Source organism: Myotis lucifugus, unplaced genomic scaffold, assembly GCF_000147115.1.
Source record: "Myotis lucifugus unplaced genomic scaffold, Myoluc2.0 scaffold_605, whole genome shotgun sequence".
NCBI lineage: Eukaryota > Metazoa > Chordata > Mammalia > Chiroptera > Vespertilionidae > Myotis > Myotis lucifugus.
The window spans coordinates 305468-324251 of NW_005871653.1; the positions used below are offsets into that span (position 1 = coordinate 305468).

General features: G+C 49.6%; 1 protein-coding gene and 1 non-coding gene across 6 annotated transcripts in view; one reads left to right on the forward strand and one right to left on the reverse strand.

Moving 5' to 3' along the window:
* Nucleotides 1–18784, forward strand: part of GPR107 (G protein-coupled receptor 107) — a 57363-nt gene that overhangs the window by 25647 nt on the left and 12932 nt on the right. For all 5 annotated transcript variants that reach the window (XR_002826741.1, XM_023745948.1, XM_023745950.1 and 2 more), the window contains 3 exons: nt 1232–1349; nt 4021–4151; nt 7857–7900. Coding sequence is in view for 4 of the 5 variants with exons in the window: in XM_023745948.1 (XP_023601716.1) it covers nt 1232–1349; nt 4021–4151; nt 7857–7900 (293 nt within the window). In the remaining variant the exon portion in view is untranslated. The remainder of the gene's footprint in view (nt 1–1231; nt 1350–4020; nt 4152–7856; nt 7901–18784) is intronic.
* Nucleotides 11830–11932, reverse strand: LOC111823672. The gene has a single exon (XR_002826743.1). It is a non-coding gene; the product is annotated as a small nucleolar RNA U13 (small nucleolar RNA).

Below are 18784 nucleotides of genomic sequence, written 5' to 3' on the forward strand. Positions count from 1 at the left end.
CTACGAGGCACCCACAGGTGACAGCTCCACATGGGCGCTACTTACTGCTGCACTTAGAACGCCGTCAGGGGAGAAGTAGCCATAGCCACTTAGTCTGAAGAAAGGACAGTGTCTGGGTAATTTTTCATTTGGATCTGAGCTGATTTTTTTTTTTTGGAACCATGTAGATAATGAGTGATGGGATCCTTGAGTGACTGTAATGTCCAGGTAGCCGGGTATGATAGGATGAAAGATGTGTAAGAAACGTGTGTCCCCTTTGTGAGTTCTGCCAGGAGCATTTCAGTGCACTTCTGAAACGTGCCCCTTTAATTAAAATGAGATGCTGGCTTCAGGTAGCTCTAAATTCACAGATTTTCTCCCCCCAAAGAAAACAGTTTTCTAAGCTGGGTGATACCATGTAGGTTTTTACTGAGTGATTGGGTGGTGAGAGGTAAAGTTCTCGGGTGGGACACTGAGAAGGCCTGTGGCATCTGGACCATGGAGATTGGAAAGAGATGAGGCAGCCATTTGCCCGGGGAATCACCTGCCTCAAGAGAGGGACCCAGGCTGCGCGTTAGTGACACTGAAACGTGTCAGTTTCTCAAGCTGGTTGACATTGTTCGTGCACTCATGTGCTTTATTGTGAATTGACAAGTGAGTCACTGGTCACCTTATCATGAGGTCTCTGTGGATTTCTGTTTGACTTCACTGGGCGGGGGCTGGCCATTGCCCTTTCTGAAATGCCGTTCGCTTGCAGATCGACTACCACTACATCTCCTCCCAGGGCTTCCCCATGGAAGGCTGGGCTGTCGTGTACTACATCACGCACCTGTAAGTATGCGGGTGACTCGTGACGTACTCATACCGGGACGGGACATATCAGGTGTTGGGGAAGCCATGTCAGGAAGAGACCTGACTCAGGTTGATGGCCCGCCCTCCTGTACAGCCTGGCTGGGTTCCTGCCATGCCAAAGGTGTGTGGTGGACGGGTAGTTGTCCACACTTGAGAACTCGGGGCTGTTGCGTGCCCCTGGGCGGGGGCTGCCTCCTTGTGGGGACTGGCTGCTCAGGTGATGGGCTGCATAGCTAACTATTTGTGTGCGGAAGACTTGCTCACTTAAGACGAACTTCCTGGATTTGGCTACCTGTCTTTTGCAAGAAGCACGTGAAATCATAGCATGAGCTGTGGAATCTAACTTGCAGGTGGGACTCCAAAGAGACCCATTTGTGTCTGTGACATTTTTCTTTTTCAGTTTGAAAGGGGCCCTGCTGTTCATCACCATCGCGCTCATTGGCACTGGCTGGGCTTTCATCAAGCACATCCTTTCCGATAAAGACAAAAAGATCTTCATGATTGTCATCCCTCTCCAGGTGAGGGACGCTCCTCCGCCGTGCTGCTCTGTCCCCCACTGAGCCGCTCCAGGCCTGTCTGGGAGCGGGGGTGGCCCACACAGAAACGCCAGCTTCTCCATGGGGGGTTCTGTTTCTGAATGTGGACAGGCCTAGGCCTCAGGCCACGGCACTGAGATGTTTGACCGTCAGTCATCTTTAACCGGCACATGGACACCTGTCCTTCAGTAGAGGGCTGCTGAAAAGTTAGGGGACCTGCTGGCTTCTCTTCCTCACCTGTGTGTCCTGTAAGCAAATGGGCCTCTTAGCAGAGGAACTCAGTACATAGCGATTTTGTTAAATTATTTTAAAATTCTGAATGACACCAGTGAGTTCCCACAAGGTAGATGTTGGCACACATTTCTTAGAGCCTCCCTGTGCTGGGGGCCTCACCAGTGAGCCCGCAGGAGAGGAGCCTAGGAGCAGAGCCGGGCGGAAAGGGCCCGAGTAAACAGCGGTCCTAGCAGCGATGCACAGCCACTCTGCTCGGCCGAAGTGCGCCTGCTCGATAAGGTTGTTCTCGTCACCCGGACTCATCTTGGAGCACACTGCCGATGTGGCAGGTGAGGGGAGGAAGAGGCCAGCCCGCTCAGCTCCGGCAACAAAGCCACTTCGCGTCAATAATAAGGGATACACGTTACCGCCAAACCAATGGTACACACCAGTTACTGAAGGGTTCCAAGGGAAGACTGGTCATCCAGCCTCTGATGACCTGGGAGGCTTTATGTGTGGATGGGCCTTGCCTCGATGCTTAAGGAAAGAAAGATGACAAAGATGACAGAGGCCCAGGGGGAGTGGCAGCAGTATGAGGTGCTGTCCAGTGGACAGAGGTGCTGAGCTACCCAGGTCTTGGCTGATGAGCCGCCAGGGTCTAGAGCTCGTGAGTGACGAGCCCGGGCCTCTGCCCACTCTGCCACACCGCTCCCTGAGCCCCTTTTCCTCTTGTGGCCGCTCCCTCCCCTTCAGTGTGAACTTCCTCCCGGCCTAACTGTGCGGTGACAGGGCTCAGTCCTCCCCACTGCCCCCCATTTGTTCGTCCGGAGGAGCAGCACACAGGGTTATGTGGCAGGTCACTCGAAGAAATGGCATTTAACAAGTAACTGTAAATTTCAACATGGAGACTAGCCTAGGAAGGCCTTGAACAGCAGCCTGAAAAGTTAAAACTGCTTCTTTCTGGCCATGGGAGCCACTGCACATTTCTGTGTAAGAAGTGAGTGCTGCACAGAATGGCGTTTCAAGAACGTTATTGCCCGTTGCTGCACATGCACCTCGGGGACTGGAAGCCGAGGACACGTGCAGTTAGGAGTTCAGGCTGTGGAAGCCTGTTCTCCACTCTGTCTTCGCAGACGGAGCCTCAGAGACAGGCGCGAGGATAGACTGGGCTTCGGGAGGAGCCCGACGCTGCGTGTCAGTGGGAGACTGGCATTTCAGAATCACTTTTGCGTTAGTATCCAGTGGTGTATGCTTCCGTGGTGATTGAGCTGCGTAAGTCCTCGACAGAGAGAGAAACTGCACTTGGAGACTTCCCAATATAGCGCAGCGGATTGTGCCTTTTTGTTAAAGTGGAACATGACGGTTGCAAACAGCACGGTCAGGCCGAGGATTGGGAGCACGGCCTCGTGGGAGGTGGGGGTGGGATTAGACGCTGCATCCACACCTAGCAGTGGTCTGTGAAAGAACATCTCCTAGGCTGTCCCCCGTGTGCCGAGTAGCACCGCAGGTTTCCAGGTGTTGCCGGCTCAGTTTAGGCAGCTGCAGGACTTCTCAGAGCACGCAGAGAGCTTAACAACAGACTGAACACACGAGACAGAGCCCTGACTGGGGATGGAGGTAGAGCACGGGCGCAGCTGGACCTCCGTGGGAAGCACAGCTGGTCCCGTGAACAGAGGACCTGGACTGGAGTTACTCCTGGGAGGGCGATGTGGCTCCTCAACCAGTGGCTGAAGTCCGCCACTCTTGCCGCTCTGGTCTCTGATGACATCATCTGGCACTTAGCAGAGGTACTGTCACTGAGGAGCCTGGGCATGTGGCTGAACAGGAAGTGAAGTGCAGCGCCTGGTGACTGCGAGGTCTAGGGTGCTTGAAAAACCATGCGGCCTGGGTAGCCGCTGCTGTACAACAGCCCCCATTCAGTCTCCGTTCTCTGTGGCTCGGGAGTTGGGAGAGGCTTAGCTGGGTAGGTCTGACTTGCTGTCCCAGCAGTTAGAGCAGACAGAGGCCAGGGCTGGGCCCCCTGGAAGTCTCCACTTGCCTCCTTCTGGGCTGGAGAGACTTGATCACATGGGGCGGGGGCTCCTGGGCTCTTTCTCTCTCGCCTGGTCTCTTCAACATGGCAGCTCCAGGCAGGCGGACTTATTACAGGAAGGCCCTGGGCTGCACAGGTGTCTCTCTAGAGAGCCAGGCAGAAGCTGTGTCCTTTGACCTACCTGGGACATCACCTGGCGTCACTCCACCTTCCTCAGTTGGCCAGAGCAGTCACAAGCTCAGGAGCGAGCAGAGACAGCGTCTTGGGGGGAGAGAGCACGTGGGAGTGCTGCTGTGGCCATAGGTTGGGGGCCTCCTGGCCCCACTGTCCCCCTCCCTCCCTTGTTGGGGCTGCTGTTGTGAGAATCTACCTGTGTTCTGGGGCCTCACTGACTTCTCTGCCCTGTAGGTCCTGGCAAACGTGGCCTACATCATCATAGAATCCACTGAGGAGGGGACCACGGAGTATGCCTTGTGGAAGGATTCTCTGTTTCTGGTGGACCTGCTGTGCTGTGGGGCCATCCTCTTCCCAGTGGTGTGGTGAGTACCCACAGGGAGGGAGGCTGTGTGCACCCCATGAGGCTTGTCTGTCAAACCCGGCAGCTGGGCCAGCCATTCCCACACTGGGAATCACGCGGGGCATCTGTGTAAAACACACAGCTTTCTGGGTCCCAGACCATCTGAATTATCTCAGGACCCTGGCTTTTGTGTCCTGTCAGGTTCCCCAGGGGATCCTGATGGAGCTAGTCTGGCAGCCTGGCTGGTTTGTAGCGCAGGCTGGCAATAGAGAGTCTGGAAAGGAGAGCTTAGCAGCAATGTAAATAGCATGGATTTGGAAGGAAAGGAGTTGAAGAAAGTCCATAAATAAGCTCTTCTTGCCAAGGTAGATGGGAAAAAGGGAAGTACATTAACATAAAACTAGTGCTAGTGCCCAGCCCAGGTGGCTTAGTGGTTAAGGGTTGACTCGTAAACCAGGAGCAGCAGGTTCCAGGGGCACATGCCTGCACGCCCCCTACTGGGTATCAAGCCAGTTGCGGGCTCCATCCCGTAGGGGGCGTGCAAGAGGCAGCGATCAATGATTCTCTCTCACCATTGATGTTTCTACCCCCTCTCCCTTCCTCTCTGAATCAATAAAAACATTTTTTTAAAAAAAACCTAGTGCTAGTTCTGAGCATGTAAACATTTTAGACATCCTCCAGAACGGTGGCTTTCCTCCTGGAAATGGCAGGCGTTGGATGCAGAGCTTGTAAAGAAGTGTCAGGCCAAGTCAGCGCTTGATGAGAAAATGTCCTCATTAAGCCTCATGCAAACTGAAGGCAGTTCTTGGTCCACTGGGAAGCAAGTAGAGGGAAAAGGCTAGCAAAAATAATGATCCAGCTCCGTGCTCCTTGAAAGCAATGAATTATTTTGGAATAAACTTTAAAAACAGTAGATTTCCTGCTTCCTATTAGAGGTGAGGTGTTCCATACTGCAATGCCCCATGCACTTAAGTTAATATTTTTTAGGATCCTGGGTTTATAGGTCATTTACTTATTCTGATTATTTAGGACATGGTGTCAGTGGAGTGTAGTCCTCATTCCAGGCAATTAGATTCACTCTTAATTGGTTCAGGAGCAAGCACAGAGACGACATCTTGGTGGGAGAGAGCACGTGGGAGTACTTAACCCTCATTCCGTATATCACGCGTGTACAGGTAATAATTCAGAGAAGAGAATTCGAATGAGCTATTTTATCTCTGCAGCCTCCTCACATCTAGCCCAGGAATAAGTTAACTCAGGTGTCTGTGACAAGATGGCCAGCATTGTCTTCAGGCAGGAAGTGTCCTGGGAGCATTTGAGATCATGTCCCCCAGTGTATATCATCAGTGAAACACAAACATTTCAAAAGAAAGAAAGAGCAGCCTGTTGCTCAGGATCAGAGTAAGACTACTCACACCTGCCACTCAGCAAAGTAGAAGGGTCAGGGGCGCACGAGGAGACCCAGACACGCTGTAGAGGCACAAAGGACCACTGCCTGCCACTTGGTCCTTACAGCACTGACAGGCAGATGCCGCAGGCAAGCTTCTGTCAGGTAAATATTCTGAAAAGCTGTACAAGAGAAAAGTCAAGTACCAGAGAGGAGATTTAAGAAGCAGCCACATTTGGACATGAAGTGCAAAGTGTTTGGAAAGGTTATGGATGGTCTGGAGGCTCTAGATCAAGCATGTCAAACTCAAAGGCTAACATGGGCCAAATAAGCCAGGTTTAAGGTTATGTGGGCCGCAAAAAGACCAAAGCTTCAATTTTCATAGAAACATAGGTTTATTTCGATAGAGACATGCTAAATACAAAGGGCTGAAATAAATAATTGTTAACATAAAATAATAGAACATTTTAATAAAAATTAATACTTTTTCTTGAACATTAACTTACCAGACACTGAATAACTGCACAAATTAATAAGCGAAACGCAAATAAACCTATTTTTCTTTTTCTCCGAAAGCGAAATATTTCCTGTTGTGCACAGCAAACAAGTCAGCACAAGACTAATGACATGGCAATGGGCTAAAATATTTGCTGCTAGTATTAGTGGAGAGAAATAGTGCGCCTGCGCATAAGGCACATAAGGGAAATGAATGCAACACGATACTGTGAAAATTAAGTTACAAAATTTTTATTAAAACATTTCTTACATACCATACGTTGGCTGGGCCGCAAAAATATTCCTTGTGGGCCCAGAGTTTGACATACTTGCTCTAGATCAATTGAAGACATTACCAATAAATGAGATGTATTGATCTCTTAATGCCTCATTATTCCTTGTTTAAATAAACGAGGCATGTGGCCTGCTGGCCACAAGTTTGACATGCTTGATGTACACATTAAGGGTTCGTGCCAACCCATTTGCTCAGTAGCTGTAACAGACATGGACAGCTACTTGGCAAACTATTTGAGGAACACACCTGTTGTGGTTTACTCACTTTTAATTATGTCAGAGGTTGCATCATCCTGCTTGATCATAACTAAGATCTCCTGAGCTGGTGGTTCCACTGGGAACCAAATGGTTCTTACTCCCATTCTTACACCATATCCTTTACCATAATTAATGTCTAATGTATTTGCTTAAGTTTAATTTTTGTTACATAAAAACATTCATTTTTAACCGAAACCGGTTTGGCTCAGTGGATAGAGCGTCGGCCTGCGGACTGAAAGGTCCCAGGTTCGATTCCGGTCAAGGGCATGTACCTGGGTTGTGGGCATATCCCCAGTAGGAGATGTGCAGGAGGCAGCTGATCGATGTTTCTCTCTCATCGATGTTTCTAACTCTCTATCTCTCTCCCTTCCTCTCTGTAAAAAATCAATAAAATATATTTAAAAAAACAAAACATTCATTTTTAAATGCTGAGTCTCAAATCAGTCATTTTTGAGCATCCTAGTTATAAATTCCTACTATATCTAAAAAACACACAAAACATTCCAATCCAGCAGCATTGGTTTGATGTCACCTTTGTGCTACTTACTTTCAGTTGTTGCTCCATTCAGTTCTAACAAGTGGGCAGACCATGGGGGTTTTAGGAGAAGTAATTTATTCACAGTCAAGTGGAGAGTGGTGGACTCCAGCCGGGTCTGACCGTCTTCCCCCTGGCCCATAGCTGCCTGTGTTGTGCTCATCCTTAAGACGGTCTTTCCCTGGGTGAACTCTACCTAGAACTCTGATCTGCAGTTTCTTTAATCATATTAATGTTCTCCTGCCAAAACTGTAATGACGGTCATTAGTTACCAGCACATCCCAGCCGGAAAAGAGACTCCCTGGAGGCCTGCATTTTTCAGCCAAGTTACAAATCTCTAGTCAGTGAAAGACTGAGTTTGTATGAAGCCATGTGCACAGCTCCTAGACCTAGACTTTCAAACCCATTCTCTCCAGGGAGCAGGTGAGATCCATGATGCTCCATTGTCTTAGTGGGGGATGGGGGTTGGGGGGTAGTCGTAGGAATGAGATTAGAGAGATCAGGAATGTTTGTCTCCTCATGCCCAGGCCTCTGCCAGACAGTTTTTGGTCAGCAGGGCATCTGTACCTTAGGCTTATGCACCATACATGCTGAAGTGATGATCGAGGATCACGTGGTTAGAGAGAGTCTAAAATCGTCCAGTTTAACCCTTTGAATTTATAATTGAGGATTTCAAGGCCTTAAGTTACTGGCCCTGGAAGTAGAGAGGAGTGCAGATTTGTTAGCTAACCTTTTGTTCCCCAAATGTTTGTTTTTAGGTCCATCAGGCATTTACAAGAAGCATCGGCAACAGATGGAAAAGGCAAGTTCCCTGGAGCTCTCTTCCGGCTGCTCAGCCTTCCCCAAAGCCATGCGCCTGGGCACTGCTGGGAGGTGGAGGAGGAAGGGTGTGTCTCTGGGCTGTCTCCCCAGGAGCAGAATGGGGGCGCCCACTTGGGGAGCTTGGGGGCTTTGTAAGAGCCGCCGAAGGATGTTTGGTGAAGACGACACAGATGGCGCACAATGCAGAGCCCTGCTGTGTGAGGAGGCTTGGGGGTGACCGCTGCTTATTATAAGCTGGTTCATGTCATTTCCGCTCATGAGCGTGATTTCCACCTTCTCAAAACTGAGTCAGAAAGAGGAATCTTGTCTTGGAAGGAGCAGGCAGCCCTTCACTGTGAGAGCGGTGGTTTATGGATGGGATGGCTCTGTGTAGAGCATCCATCCCTGCTGGTTTAACACGCTTCCAAAGTGGACGTGTTGGTATTAATGTAAAGTGAGCCTGCTGCCGGAAAGAGCCTTGAAACTCTGCTTTTTAAATGGTTGTGCCATTAAGGCCCTTTTGTGTCTCCTTGATTTTCCAACCACGCCTGCTACGTCAGAGAAGCCACAGAGAAAATGTCTTGTGTGTTCCGGGGCTTATTGGAATAATGTCCACGACTGCAGGCCGTCCGGTGTTGGGGGTGGGGGTTGGGAGCACTGCTCTCAGAGGTGGGAGCCGCCTCTGGGTCCATGAGATCACCACTCAGCGCTGATAGTGATGTTCTTTTTTTTTTTTTTAAATTTTATATTTGTTGCCAAGTGGTGTGTTTTTTTTTTTTTTGTTTTTTTTTTTAGGATCTTATACCTTTTCTTTCCTAGTTTTTTTTTAAAAAAATACTTATTGATTTCAGAGAGGGATAGACAGATAGAAACATCAATGATGAGAGAGAATCATTGATCGGCTGCCTTCTGCACGCCCCCTACTGGGGATCGAGCCCACAACCCAGGCATGTTGCCCTTGGCTGGAATTGAACCTGGGACCCTTCAGTCCCAGGCCAACGCTCTATCCACTGAGCCAAACCGGCTAGGGCTGATAGTGATGTTCTTTAAGGCAGATTATTCATTTGTTGTTAAATGTAAGTTTTGTTGCTGCTCTGTTTTCTGATTATAAAAGTAATGTGGATTCCATTTAGGAAATGTGGAAAATAGATAGTAGGTACCAATCTTATTTCACATTTGCTATTCAATTAATGTCAGGTCATTTCTTAAAAGTGAATTAAACCTGATTAAGGCTTTACACCAGTGTTGGGCAAGATTCTGGGGTTCTTAGGGCACAGCATTCGGGAGTATTCCTGATTTGGCCGAAATAGCTTCTGTTGCGATTCCTGCTCTCTGGCCCGTGTAACGCTCTTGCTCAGCACAGCCTGCTGTGTGAGGGTCCTGCCTAGACTGGGAGCCCTGGGCAGTGCTCAGAGCCCCTCTCCCAAGGCCTACCCCACAAGTCTTCTGCTTCTATCGTGCTGCGGAGCCTTCCTCCAAGCCATGGAACTCCCAGAGCCATCCTGCCTCCTGGGAAGGGGGTAGAGGAAAATTGCAAAAAATAAAAAATAAATTAGAATTTAAGTAAAGCACCTTACAAACAGAAAGCAGAAAAATCCAAAGCAGAAAATAAGAACCCACCTTCTGGGTATAATTATAGTTTGGAGCTATTCTTGTTTTTTGTTTTTTCTTCTTCAATGCACATTATAAGTTGCTTTTATCATTTTTGTAACTTAATGAATAGGTCTTTCTCTTAATTTATTATATTGACATGAGACATTTTATTTGTCATCTCTACACTTCAATATTTTGGACTTGTTTTTTGACTGTTTCGCTGGTCAGCTGAAAATGTTTGAGAATCCCAAGGGCAATGTTTTTTGGTTGATAAATTTAATCTGTGCTTTTTTTCTTGGCTTCACCCTTCCCCCCCCTTCATTCTTCCTCACCTCCATCATTCTGGCCCCTCTGTCTCTGCCTTCCCCACCTTGCGTTTAGAAGGCGTGGGAATAACTGTCTCTGTGGCCGTTTATTCCGTGAGAGGTTGGTCATTGGCTGAAGACTTACTAAGCTCTGGCGGGGTAGATAGCACAGCAGGTGAAGCCCAGGATGGGTCTTACTTGTCCCCCAGCAGCTGTAGTAAAGAGAAAGGAAAGCTTTTGCCCTCACCTGGGGCACATGAGGCAGTTCCTCATTTGTTCCACCAGGTGACAGCAGAGAGCGAATATGAAAACAGGAAGTCACGCAAGCACACCAGGACTCATTCACCATTCTCAGGATGACATACTGTTAAAGCACCCATTCCTCATCAGCAAATACCGCCAGCCCTTTGAAAGGGGACAGAGTAGATTAGAATAGGGATGTCTTCCGAGTTGATTTAGGCCACGGGATGCATTTAAGCTAATCCGCAAATGCCTATTTCAGTCCGTACTTTGAAAAATGCTTATGCTTGTGACACTTCCAGAGTCAGGGCGGCCTGTTCCCAAGGCTGGGGTCTGCCCTGCAGAGAACTCACAGGAACAGCACACATCCACCCCCACCCCGCCCCCCAGTGCTGGGAGCCAGCCTGAGTGTGACTGCAGAGTGGCTGCGCCTTGCGTGTCCGTCCACTCCAGGACAGACGCAGGCAGTGCCAGACAGCTGGAGTGAGCCCGTGGCTGACTGACCGAGGTTCCGGGATGCTGTGGTCGACCCGCTGTGCCCCTCAGCTCACCCCACCCGAGGTCCAGCCCATCCTAGAGGCCACTGGCAAAGTGAAGGCCAGGGACAGGAATGTCTCCTGGATTTGGAAGCAGTTGCTGCATGGAACCTGTTCTTAGGCTCATTATTCCACTGACTCATTGCGTGACCTTGACACTGACCTGGGTGTGAGACTCAGTGTAAGTGCAGTCCAGGCTGACTAACTGCAAGTAGGGGAGGCGCTGTGTATAGTCGTCCTGGGCCCGGGGCTGCACTCGGCGTGCAGGGGCTGTTTGTTTGGGTTCTGTTTGCTTCTTTGTGTCTGGATTCCTTTTGACCGAACCCGAGGGAAACATAAGGATGAAGCTGCCCACTGTCCTTAAGCTGTATCTTTGTCTCTTGTCACACACCCGCCTCTGTCAGGTCCTGTCATTTTGAGTCACTGCTGGCTGTGTCCTCTGGGAGGAAGTGTAATTGAGTCTCACACGGCACGCCGAGCTGTGGGCCCTGTTTGCCTGCCAAGCTTTCCTGGCTGGCACTGCTCTTGCGCCTGCATCCCTGTCGGCTCCTCTCCAGTGTCGCTACCTTAGAGGACTGGCTTGGGGGTGTACACTGTACATTTATTCACGATTTCTGCTCCTAATCACCTATTTTTCTTGTTTCTGAGGAAAATTTAGAGGACATATTCTGAGAAATTTTAGCCTTTATATGTGACCTTCCAAAGCATGTAAGCCGATAGCAATTGGCCAGTTGGGTTTATGGAGGCTGTGTTCTGAGCTGCTGTAGCCGTAAGTATTTGTGAGAGCAGCAGTTCACAAGAGGGTCCTTGGGGTCAAAACTACTTTTCTAATAAGACATGCTCAGCCGTTTTCGCTGTTGACATTAGCACCGATGGTGCAAAAGCAGAAGTGGGTCAAACAGCTGGCACTGAGTGGGGTTCAAGGCAGCGGCACCACAGTATATGAGGGGCCAGTGCATTCTTCATTGCCACCTGCCTGCAGGGGGTGGGAAAGGCTCATTTTAAGAGTGGCCTTGATGGATAGTGGAAACTGCATGAGTTTGTCTTTTCACATCCTGTGTGATGGGCGGGCCGTGTGCGGGAAGCACTTGTGCTGGGTGCCGCAGCTGGCGCTGTCTGAGGAAGCCTGGGCAGGGGTCTGAGTGGCAGGCTGCACTGGCCACTCTCCTCTTGGGACACCTCTGGTATTTGGAAGAATGATGGCAGTCATGTTGTGGTTACCCAGACTGCGTTTTGGCAGACTTATTTTCCTTTTCCGTCAGACGGGTAATGTGCCCGTGCTGTAACAAGGTTTGAGGGAGGCACATCTCCCACGAGGATGTGAACACCCAATCGTCACCCTTAGGAACCACAAAGGATCCGACATTTTCTTGAAAATGATCAGAGTAAGCATGTCACTTCAGGAAAACAGCTACAAGTATTTGTCGCCAGTGACCTAATTCTCTCTTGAAAGCACAATTTTTAATTTAGGAAAACTTGGGTCCACCACTGCAGGCTCAACAGCTTCTGGTTCTTAAAAGACTTCTGATGGGAGCAGGGCTGATATTAACAAAAGTGACTGTAAAGAAAGTATTTATGTTAAAAGTTGCATGTTTCCAAGATGTGCCGAGCACAGTGGGGCAGTATTCTTCACCGGATCAGTGCATGTCACACAACCGCCGCGTGAACACCAGAGTCCCTTCAGAGTGCAGCATGGACCAGAGGGGTCAGTGTGACAGCGAGAAAGTTCATGGCTGCAGTCTCAGAGTCCCCTCCATCTTTCAGCACCTGCCATTTGTCAAGTTTTAGCGTAAAGACTGCTCACAGCTACCTGACAGGGCCTGCATCTCTCCTAAGGCCATACTTTCTCCATCTCCTTCAACCAAACACTCCTTCTCAGCACACTGGGAGTCCACTGTGTTCACTCAGCCAGACAGGAGAGACAGTGACAAAAGTGGGGAACAGTCCCACGCGTCTCAGGAAAATTTCCGTTATTTTTTAAGAAAAATATTATTTATGAATTTTATCACTTTTGAATGAATTATTAAAATATTAGAGGCCGGTGCACAGATTCGTGCACCGGTGGGATCCCTCGGCCTGGCCTGTGGGGATCCAGCCAAAACCGGCTCTTCAACATCCCCTAGTGGTCCCAGATTGCGAGACGGTGCAGGTCAGGCCGAGAGACCCCACTGCACCGGGCCTGTAGTAGGCATATAAGATCTTTGGTTAATCTCTTCCTGCCCTCCCCTCTCCCCGCTTCCCTCTAAGATTCATCAGTTTGTTCCATGTTTCCATGCCTGTGGTTTCCGCTCCTGGGTTGAGCGTCTGCCCCCTGGTGGTCAGTGCGCATCATAGCTACCAGTTGGCCAGTCGCTTAGGCTTTTATATATATAGATTTTTAAAATTTGTTGTGATTTCTAATGTGGTAAATATTGATAGATTTTATCAACATAAACAGAAGTTCTTGGGGGTTCTCAATAATTTTTAAAAGTATGAAGGGGTTCTGAGACCAAAGGTTTGAGAACCATGTTTTAGGGATGAAGCTTCTTGAATCTCTTGTTGTCATGACGACCATGAATGGCCCTGAAAGGCTGCCTCATTCTTTTTTCCTGTGCTGTTGAGCTCATTTCAAGCTTCCTTGGTCAGGTTCTTGTGACTATTTAAGAAATCCATTTGTTCTGTGCAACTAATGCCAAAAAAATGTTTTATTTGGGTGTTTTCATAGAAACAAACCTAATGAAAAACCCACTGACGAGAAAGGAGAAGAAGTGCCCCACCTGTTTTTGTAAATAGTTCTGTTGGAACACAGCCATGCCCATTTGTATGTGTTGTCTTGCTACTGCGCCACAGTCGATTAGTTATGGCAGAGACCATCGGCCCACAAGGCCTAAAACACTTGCTCTCCAGTCCTTTACAGAGAGTCTGCCCACACCTGGCCGCCACAGACAGTGTAGTGATGTTGCCTGCCAGCTTCCCAGTGAGCATTTTAACCCTTTGCACTCCGCTGTCCCCTCTCAGGGGACATCGGAATTCTAGCATATCACTCGGATGTCCCCTCTCAGGGGACATTGCAGTTTATTAGTGATTACGGGGAATTGAGTTATTTCAACGCAACTTTTTGAGACATGCATGTTTCCCTGAAGTTTTATCTTGAAATGGCACAAGAAATTAAATCAAAATATCGTAAAATTACTAAGATATATACAAGAAATGTCAGCGGGTTTTGTGTCGGATTAAACAATAAACTACATATTCCCGATGTGGGACAAAGAAAACGGGACTGCATTGTGTGTTCTAACAGGAAAACACCTGGTGGCAGGCGTCAAACCACTTATTACTGTCAAACATGCACTAATCAGCCTGCAATGCATATTGGGGAGTGTTACAAAACTTATCATACTGTACAAAATTATAAACAATAAAATATTGTTTTTTTTGCAAATCTACATTCCTCGATGTCACCCAATTCATATAAGTCCAATATCATTATAATACGTTACTTGGTTCCAAAATTATACTAAATAATACGAGGGTCTGTAAATGCACGTTTCCGCCGCAAAGTAGCGTCGAGTAGCTGGTAGCCAATGTCCAGAATGGTTCGGAGTGCAAAGGGTTAAAAGCTATGAAGCTCACACGGATGTAAGAAGTTACCACGTTTAGCCCAGCCAGTGTGGTTCAGTGGTGAGCGTCGACCTATTGAACCAGGGGGGTCATGGTTCGATTCCCAGTCAGGACACATGCCTGGGTTGCCGGCTCAATCCCCAGTGTGGGGTGTGAAGGAGGCAGCCAGTTGATGTTTCTCTCTCATTGATGTTTCTGTCTCTCCCTCTCCTTCCTCTCTAAAATCAATTTTAAAGAAGTATTTAAATGTATATTGGAAATGTATTTTGAACCACTTTTCATGTGACAGTTTGAAAATCAAGAAATTTTATCCTTTATCACAGCCTTTTTCATATTTGCTCTGGATCCCGTGTTTGTGAGATGGATTAGTGGGGTATCCTCTTAGTGGAGGCCAGATGGCACCCCGTAGGCTAATCACTCTCCAGAATGGACACTTCGGACCAGTGTGGTCCCAGGTCAGCTTTCAGGGCTGTGCTGGACCCTGACGTGAGAAGCTGCCTGCCCCCCTGTGCAGTGTGCTCGAGCCCCAGCCTCAGCAGACTGCGGAAGTGCCCAGGGTGGGAGCGAGTCACAGCAATGATGCCATTCGCTTTGCCGTCATCATTTCTTTTATTTTTGTGTTTGATTGAAAAGTCCCTCTGCAGTGCAGCAGGGAGAAAGCAGGAGAAAAGGATGATGGGTAGATAGGGATGTTTTTAAGCCTCGAGGCTTTCCTCACACCAGGGAAAGATTGTTTTGGAAATTTTTTACCCTTTAAGTGGCAGCTGTGGGCCTTTGCTCTGTGTCCCATAAATCAGTTAGGATTAACTCCTTGAGAAGGATGGCTGGCAGCCCCTGGGCATCTCTTAGCGCAGAGTGTAGGCGAGTTGGATTTGAGGACTGGCCTTTCTACTTGGTGCCTTTCTCTTAGCGCAGAGTGTAGGCAAGTTGGATTTGAGGACTGGCCTTTCTACTTATAAGCTGTGTGACCCTGGTCATTGACTAACCCCAGGCCTCTGTCTGTCACCTGTGAGGCTGCCCTCCCTCTTAGAGGCTGCGTGAGGATTAGTGAGATGAATCCCAGACAGTGACCAGCCCAGTGCTTGGCACACAGTTAGCACCTAGTAGGTGGTGAGGACCAGCGCCATTGTTCGGGCTGCTCTTTGGCTCAGGGAGGAAAGGCCAGTCCGGGGAAGGGGAGGCGCGCCCCCCCCCCCCCCATGGTGGGTCTTTGCTCTTTTGCTGCTGAGTCAGAGAGAATACTGACTTGTTAGCATTCAAAAGGGCTGGGCACTTTCTGCCTCAGCGGGGATTTGTTCTGTTCTCGTCATTAAAAAGCACGTGCAAAAAAAAATACTTTTTTTTTTTAATCTTCATGTTGAAAGTATTACATATGTCCCCTTTTTTCCCATCTGGCCGTTTGTTTGAGAGTGATGGGAGGAAGAGGGATCCCCCAGCAGGTCAGCCTGCAGGAGCTCCTGAAGCAGGTGCGCATGCTCTGCCTCCCTGCCCCCATCTCTCCTCCCTGTTCCCCGGGAGGTTTTCAGTGAAGTGGGTGATTCTGTGCTCGCGAGGTTAAGAAGCACTGCCATAGCCCTATGGCTCAGTGGATAGAACGTCAGCCTGCGGACTGAAGAGTCCCGGGCTCAATTCCAGTCAAGGGCACATGCCCAGGTTGCGGGCTCGATCCCCAGTGTGGGATGTGCAGGAGGCAGCCGATCAGTGATTCTCTTTCATCATTGATGTTTCTCTCGCTCCCTCTCCCTTTCTCTCTGAAATCAATTAAAATACAGTAGGTGCCTCGGGTTACGTTGGAGATCTGTTCCTACGGTGACCTAACGTGATTTTCGCCATAAGGCGGAACCCACCTACATAAGCACCTACATCATTCACATGGAGCACAGACACAGCAGTAATGAAGTGAAACAGTAAAAAAAATTTAAAAGAAAGATAACAATTCCTGACCTTTACTTGTGGTAAATAAATAATAAAAAACATAAAGCACATATGTCGAAATGATGGAACTTGTTTTTTAAAATATATTTTATTGATTTTTTACAGAGAGGAAGGGAGAAGGATAGAGAGTTAGAAACATCGACGAGAGAGAAACATCGATCAGCTGCCTCCTGCACATCTCCCTACTGGGGATGTGCCCGGAACCAAGGTACATGCCCTTGACCGGAATCGAACCTGGGACCCTTCAGTCCGCAGGCGGATGCTCTATCCACTGAGCCAAACCGGTTAGGGCGGAACATTTTTATAAATAAATGGGAGATGGCAACGTAACCACGAAACGACATACGTCGAGTCCGACGTAACCCGAGGACTGCCTGTGTATTAACACTTGGAGTGCGGGTGAATTTCCCGCCAAAATATAAGATGGCTCTGTCTTTTGGTTTTGTTCCATCCACCAAAAGGGTGGATTACAAACAAATATTTGGTAATACGCAGTTACAATCGGCCCGAGTTTACACGTTTCCCGCACTCCACCGCAAATCTATATGAACCGAGTTAAAAAAAAGAAAGAAAAAGCAGCAGCAGCACTGCCATAAAGAAATTCTCCAAATGAGGAGAGGCTGCTGAGAGTGCCAGCCGGCCTCGCACCCTGCGTGATGGTGCCGGCCCTGGAATGTAGGTCTCCTGGCTCCTGCCCGAGGCATTTTTCTTCTCGCCATGCTCATTCTTTTACCATATTTGCTGTTCCTCGTGGTGGGTCAGAAATAGCCAGCCCAGACTTGGTGAGCCTTTTACTCCCCGGGGCCCAGCCCGCTGTGGCCAGCGAACGGCAAGCTGTCAGCGTTCTGAACTCCCGGGAAAGCTTTTCTGGAAGAAGCTGGGAGGTTTGGGATTCCAGGCTGCGTCCTGCTGCATCAGTGCTGGTTTGTTCAGCTGGTGAAGTGTCCCTCCTGGAGCGGGCGTCCTGGGCACACGTCCGGGGAGCACTGCGTCCGGGGAGCCCCGGGCCCGCTGGCAGTCCCAGGTCGCCTTGTTCCAGCTTGGATTTGTGCCTGAGGGGCAGCCACCGGAACACAGTAAAGGCCACATTTGGTGTTTGATCCATCCGGTTAATCCTAATGTGATCCTGATCCTGTGCCTCAGCCACTCCCCAGGTGCTCGCTCTGCTGCCCCAACAGCCCCAGTGCAGGCATTGGTGTTCTTGTTTCACAGATGGAGAAACAGACTCAGAGAGGTTAGGAGGCTTCCCTGAGGTGACACAGCCAGGAGGCGGCAGGTCCTGCCCTGTTACCCACTCCTATTTCTTCCTGCAATGAGTAAGCCTCCTCCTTCCCTTCACTGCCTCAGCTGTGACTACAACACCCATGTGGGCCCCGGGAGCCTGATCCCAAGGCCCACAGTCTTGTAGACAGAAGTCTTGCATGTGACTGCCACACTGGTGCGTTTGGGAGCTCTGCTTGTTGTGGCTGCATTTCTTAGACAACACTGGTTGTTCCCAAGGCCCATTTGTCAGTCCCAGCGCGTGTCCTGGATGGCGTGGCATCCGTGCCCATGCTGATGACTCCTCTGGGTGCAGAGTGGTTCGTGCCAGTCTCACGGTCAGCCTGCAGGTGACGTGGTGATACATGTGACACCAGGGAGATGTTAGGACAGCGCCTTCCACTCCCTCCCTCACTGCCCACGTTGTCAGAACCCCTCTGCTTTCTCAACCAGCCCTCTCTCCCCACTCTTGCTTTCCTTCCCTGTGACAGGGAGTGGGCCATCAGACTTCACCTGAAGAATTCTCTCTGGTCCTCGGCCTCATCGCCTTGTCCTTCCATCTCCCCAGCCAGCCAGCAGGCGGGATCAGCCTGGCTCCCTGCCCGCCCACTGCTGTGCACTGAGATCCCTCACCGCCTTTTAGAGGGGCCTCCACCAATCCAAGGGTTTCGACCTCTGTTGGGCTCCTTTTTGGTTCTGTCCATCCTTTCTCCAGAGAGATTGTTCTAAAATGTAGGTGTGATCAAGGCCCTGCCCTGCTTCAGACCCTTCAGAGGCTCTGTGGGGCCCTCGGCCAACAAGGGGGTCAGCCGATTCAGCTTCCGGCCTCCTCTCAGCCCAGCCCTGCTTCTTGGCCTCTCCCGGCTTCTGCCCTCGTCCCTGTGGGTGATGCTGGCTCTTCCTGAGCATTCTCTCCACTTGGTCTCACCACTCTTGTTCCCCACTGAGCCCTGCTCTGGCCTCTGCTGAGACACTACCTCCTCTGGGACCCTCTCTTTCACCCTGTGCCCCTGGTCCGGGCGCGTTCCCCACGTGTGGCTGTGGCAGCCATGCATGTTCCGCTCACGGCACCTTGAAATCTGGGAGTAAAAGCTCTGGTCCTAGTGGGGGCAGCTCGCTACCCCTCCCCTCCCCTCCCCTCCCCTCGGGCTGATGGGTCTTGGTGAGCCTTCAAGGGCAGGAGTTTCATTTGTCAGGATTTATTTCAACAAGCAAAATTCCCAGGAGACTTTTAAAGCACTTTTGTTATTTAGATGGTCTACTTGTGCTGTTCTTTCTCAGTTCTTCACGAAGAGGAGGATTGAGTGTCCGTGTTCAAGAACCGTTTTGCTTGTTGGGGAGGGCTGTTCCCGGAGGCTGGCTGGGTGTGTGGGTGAGCGGCTGTTTCATTGACCACTGCCGGGGGGAGCAGGAGAC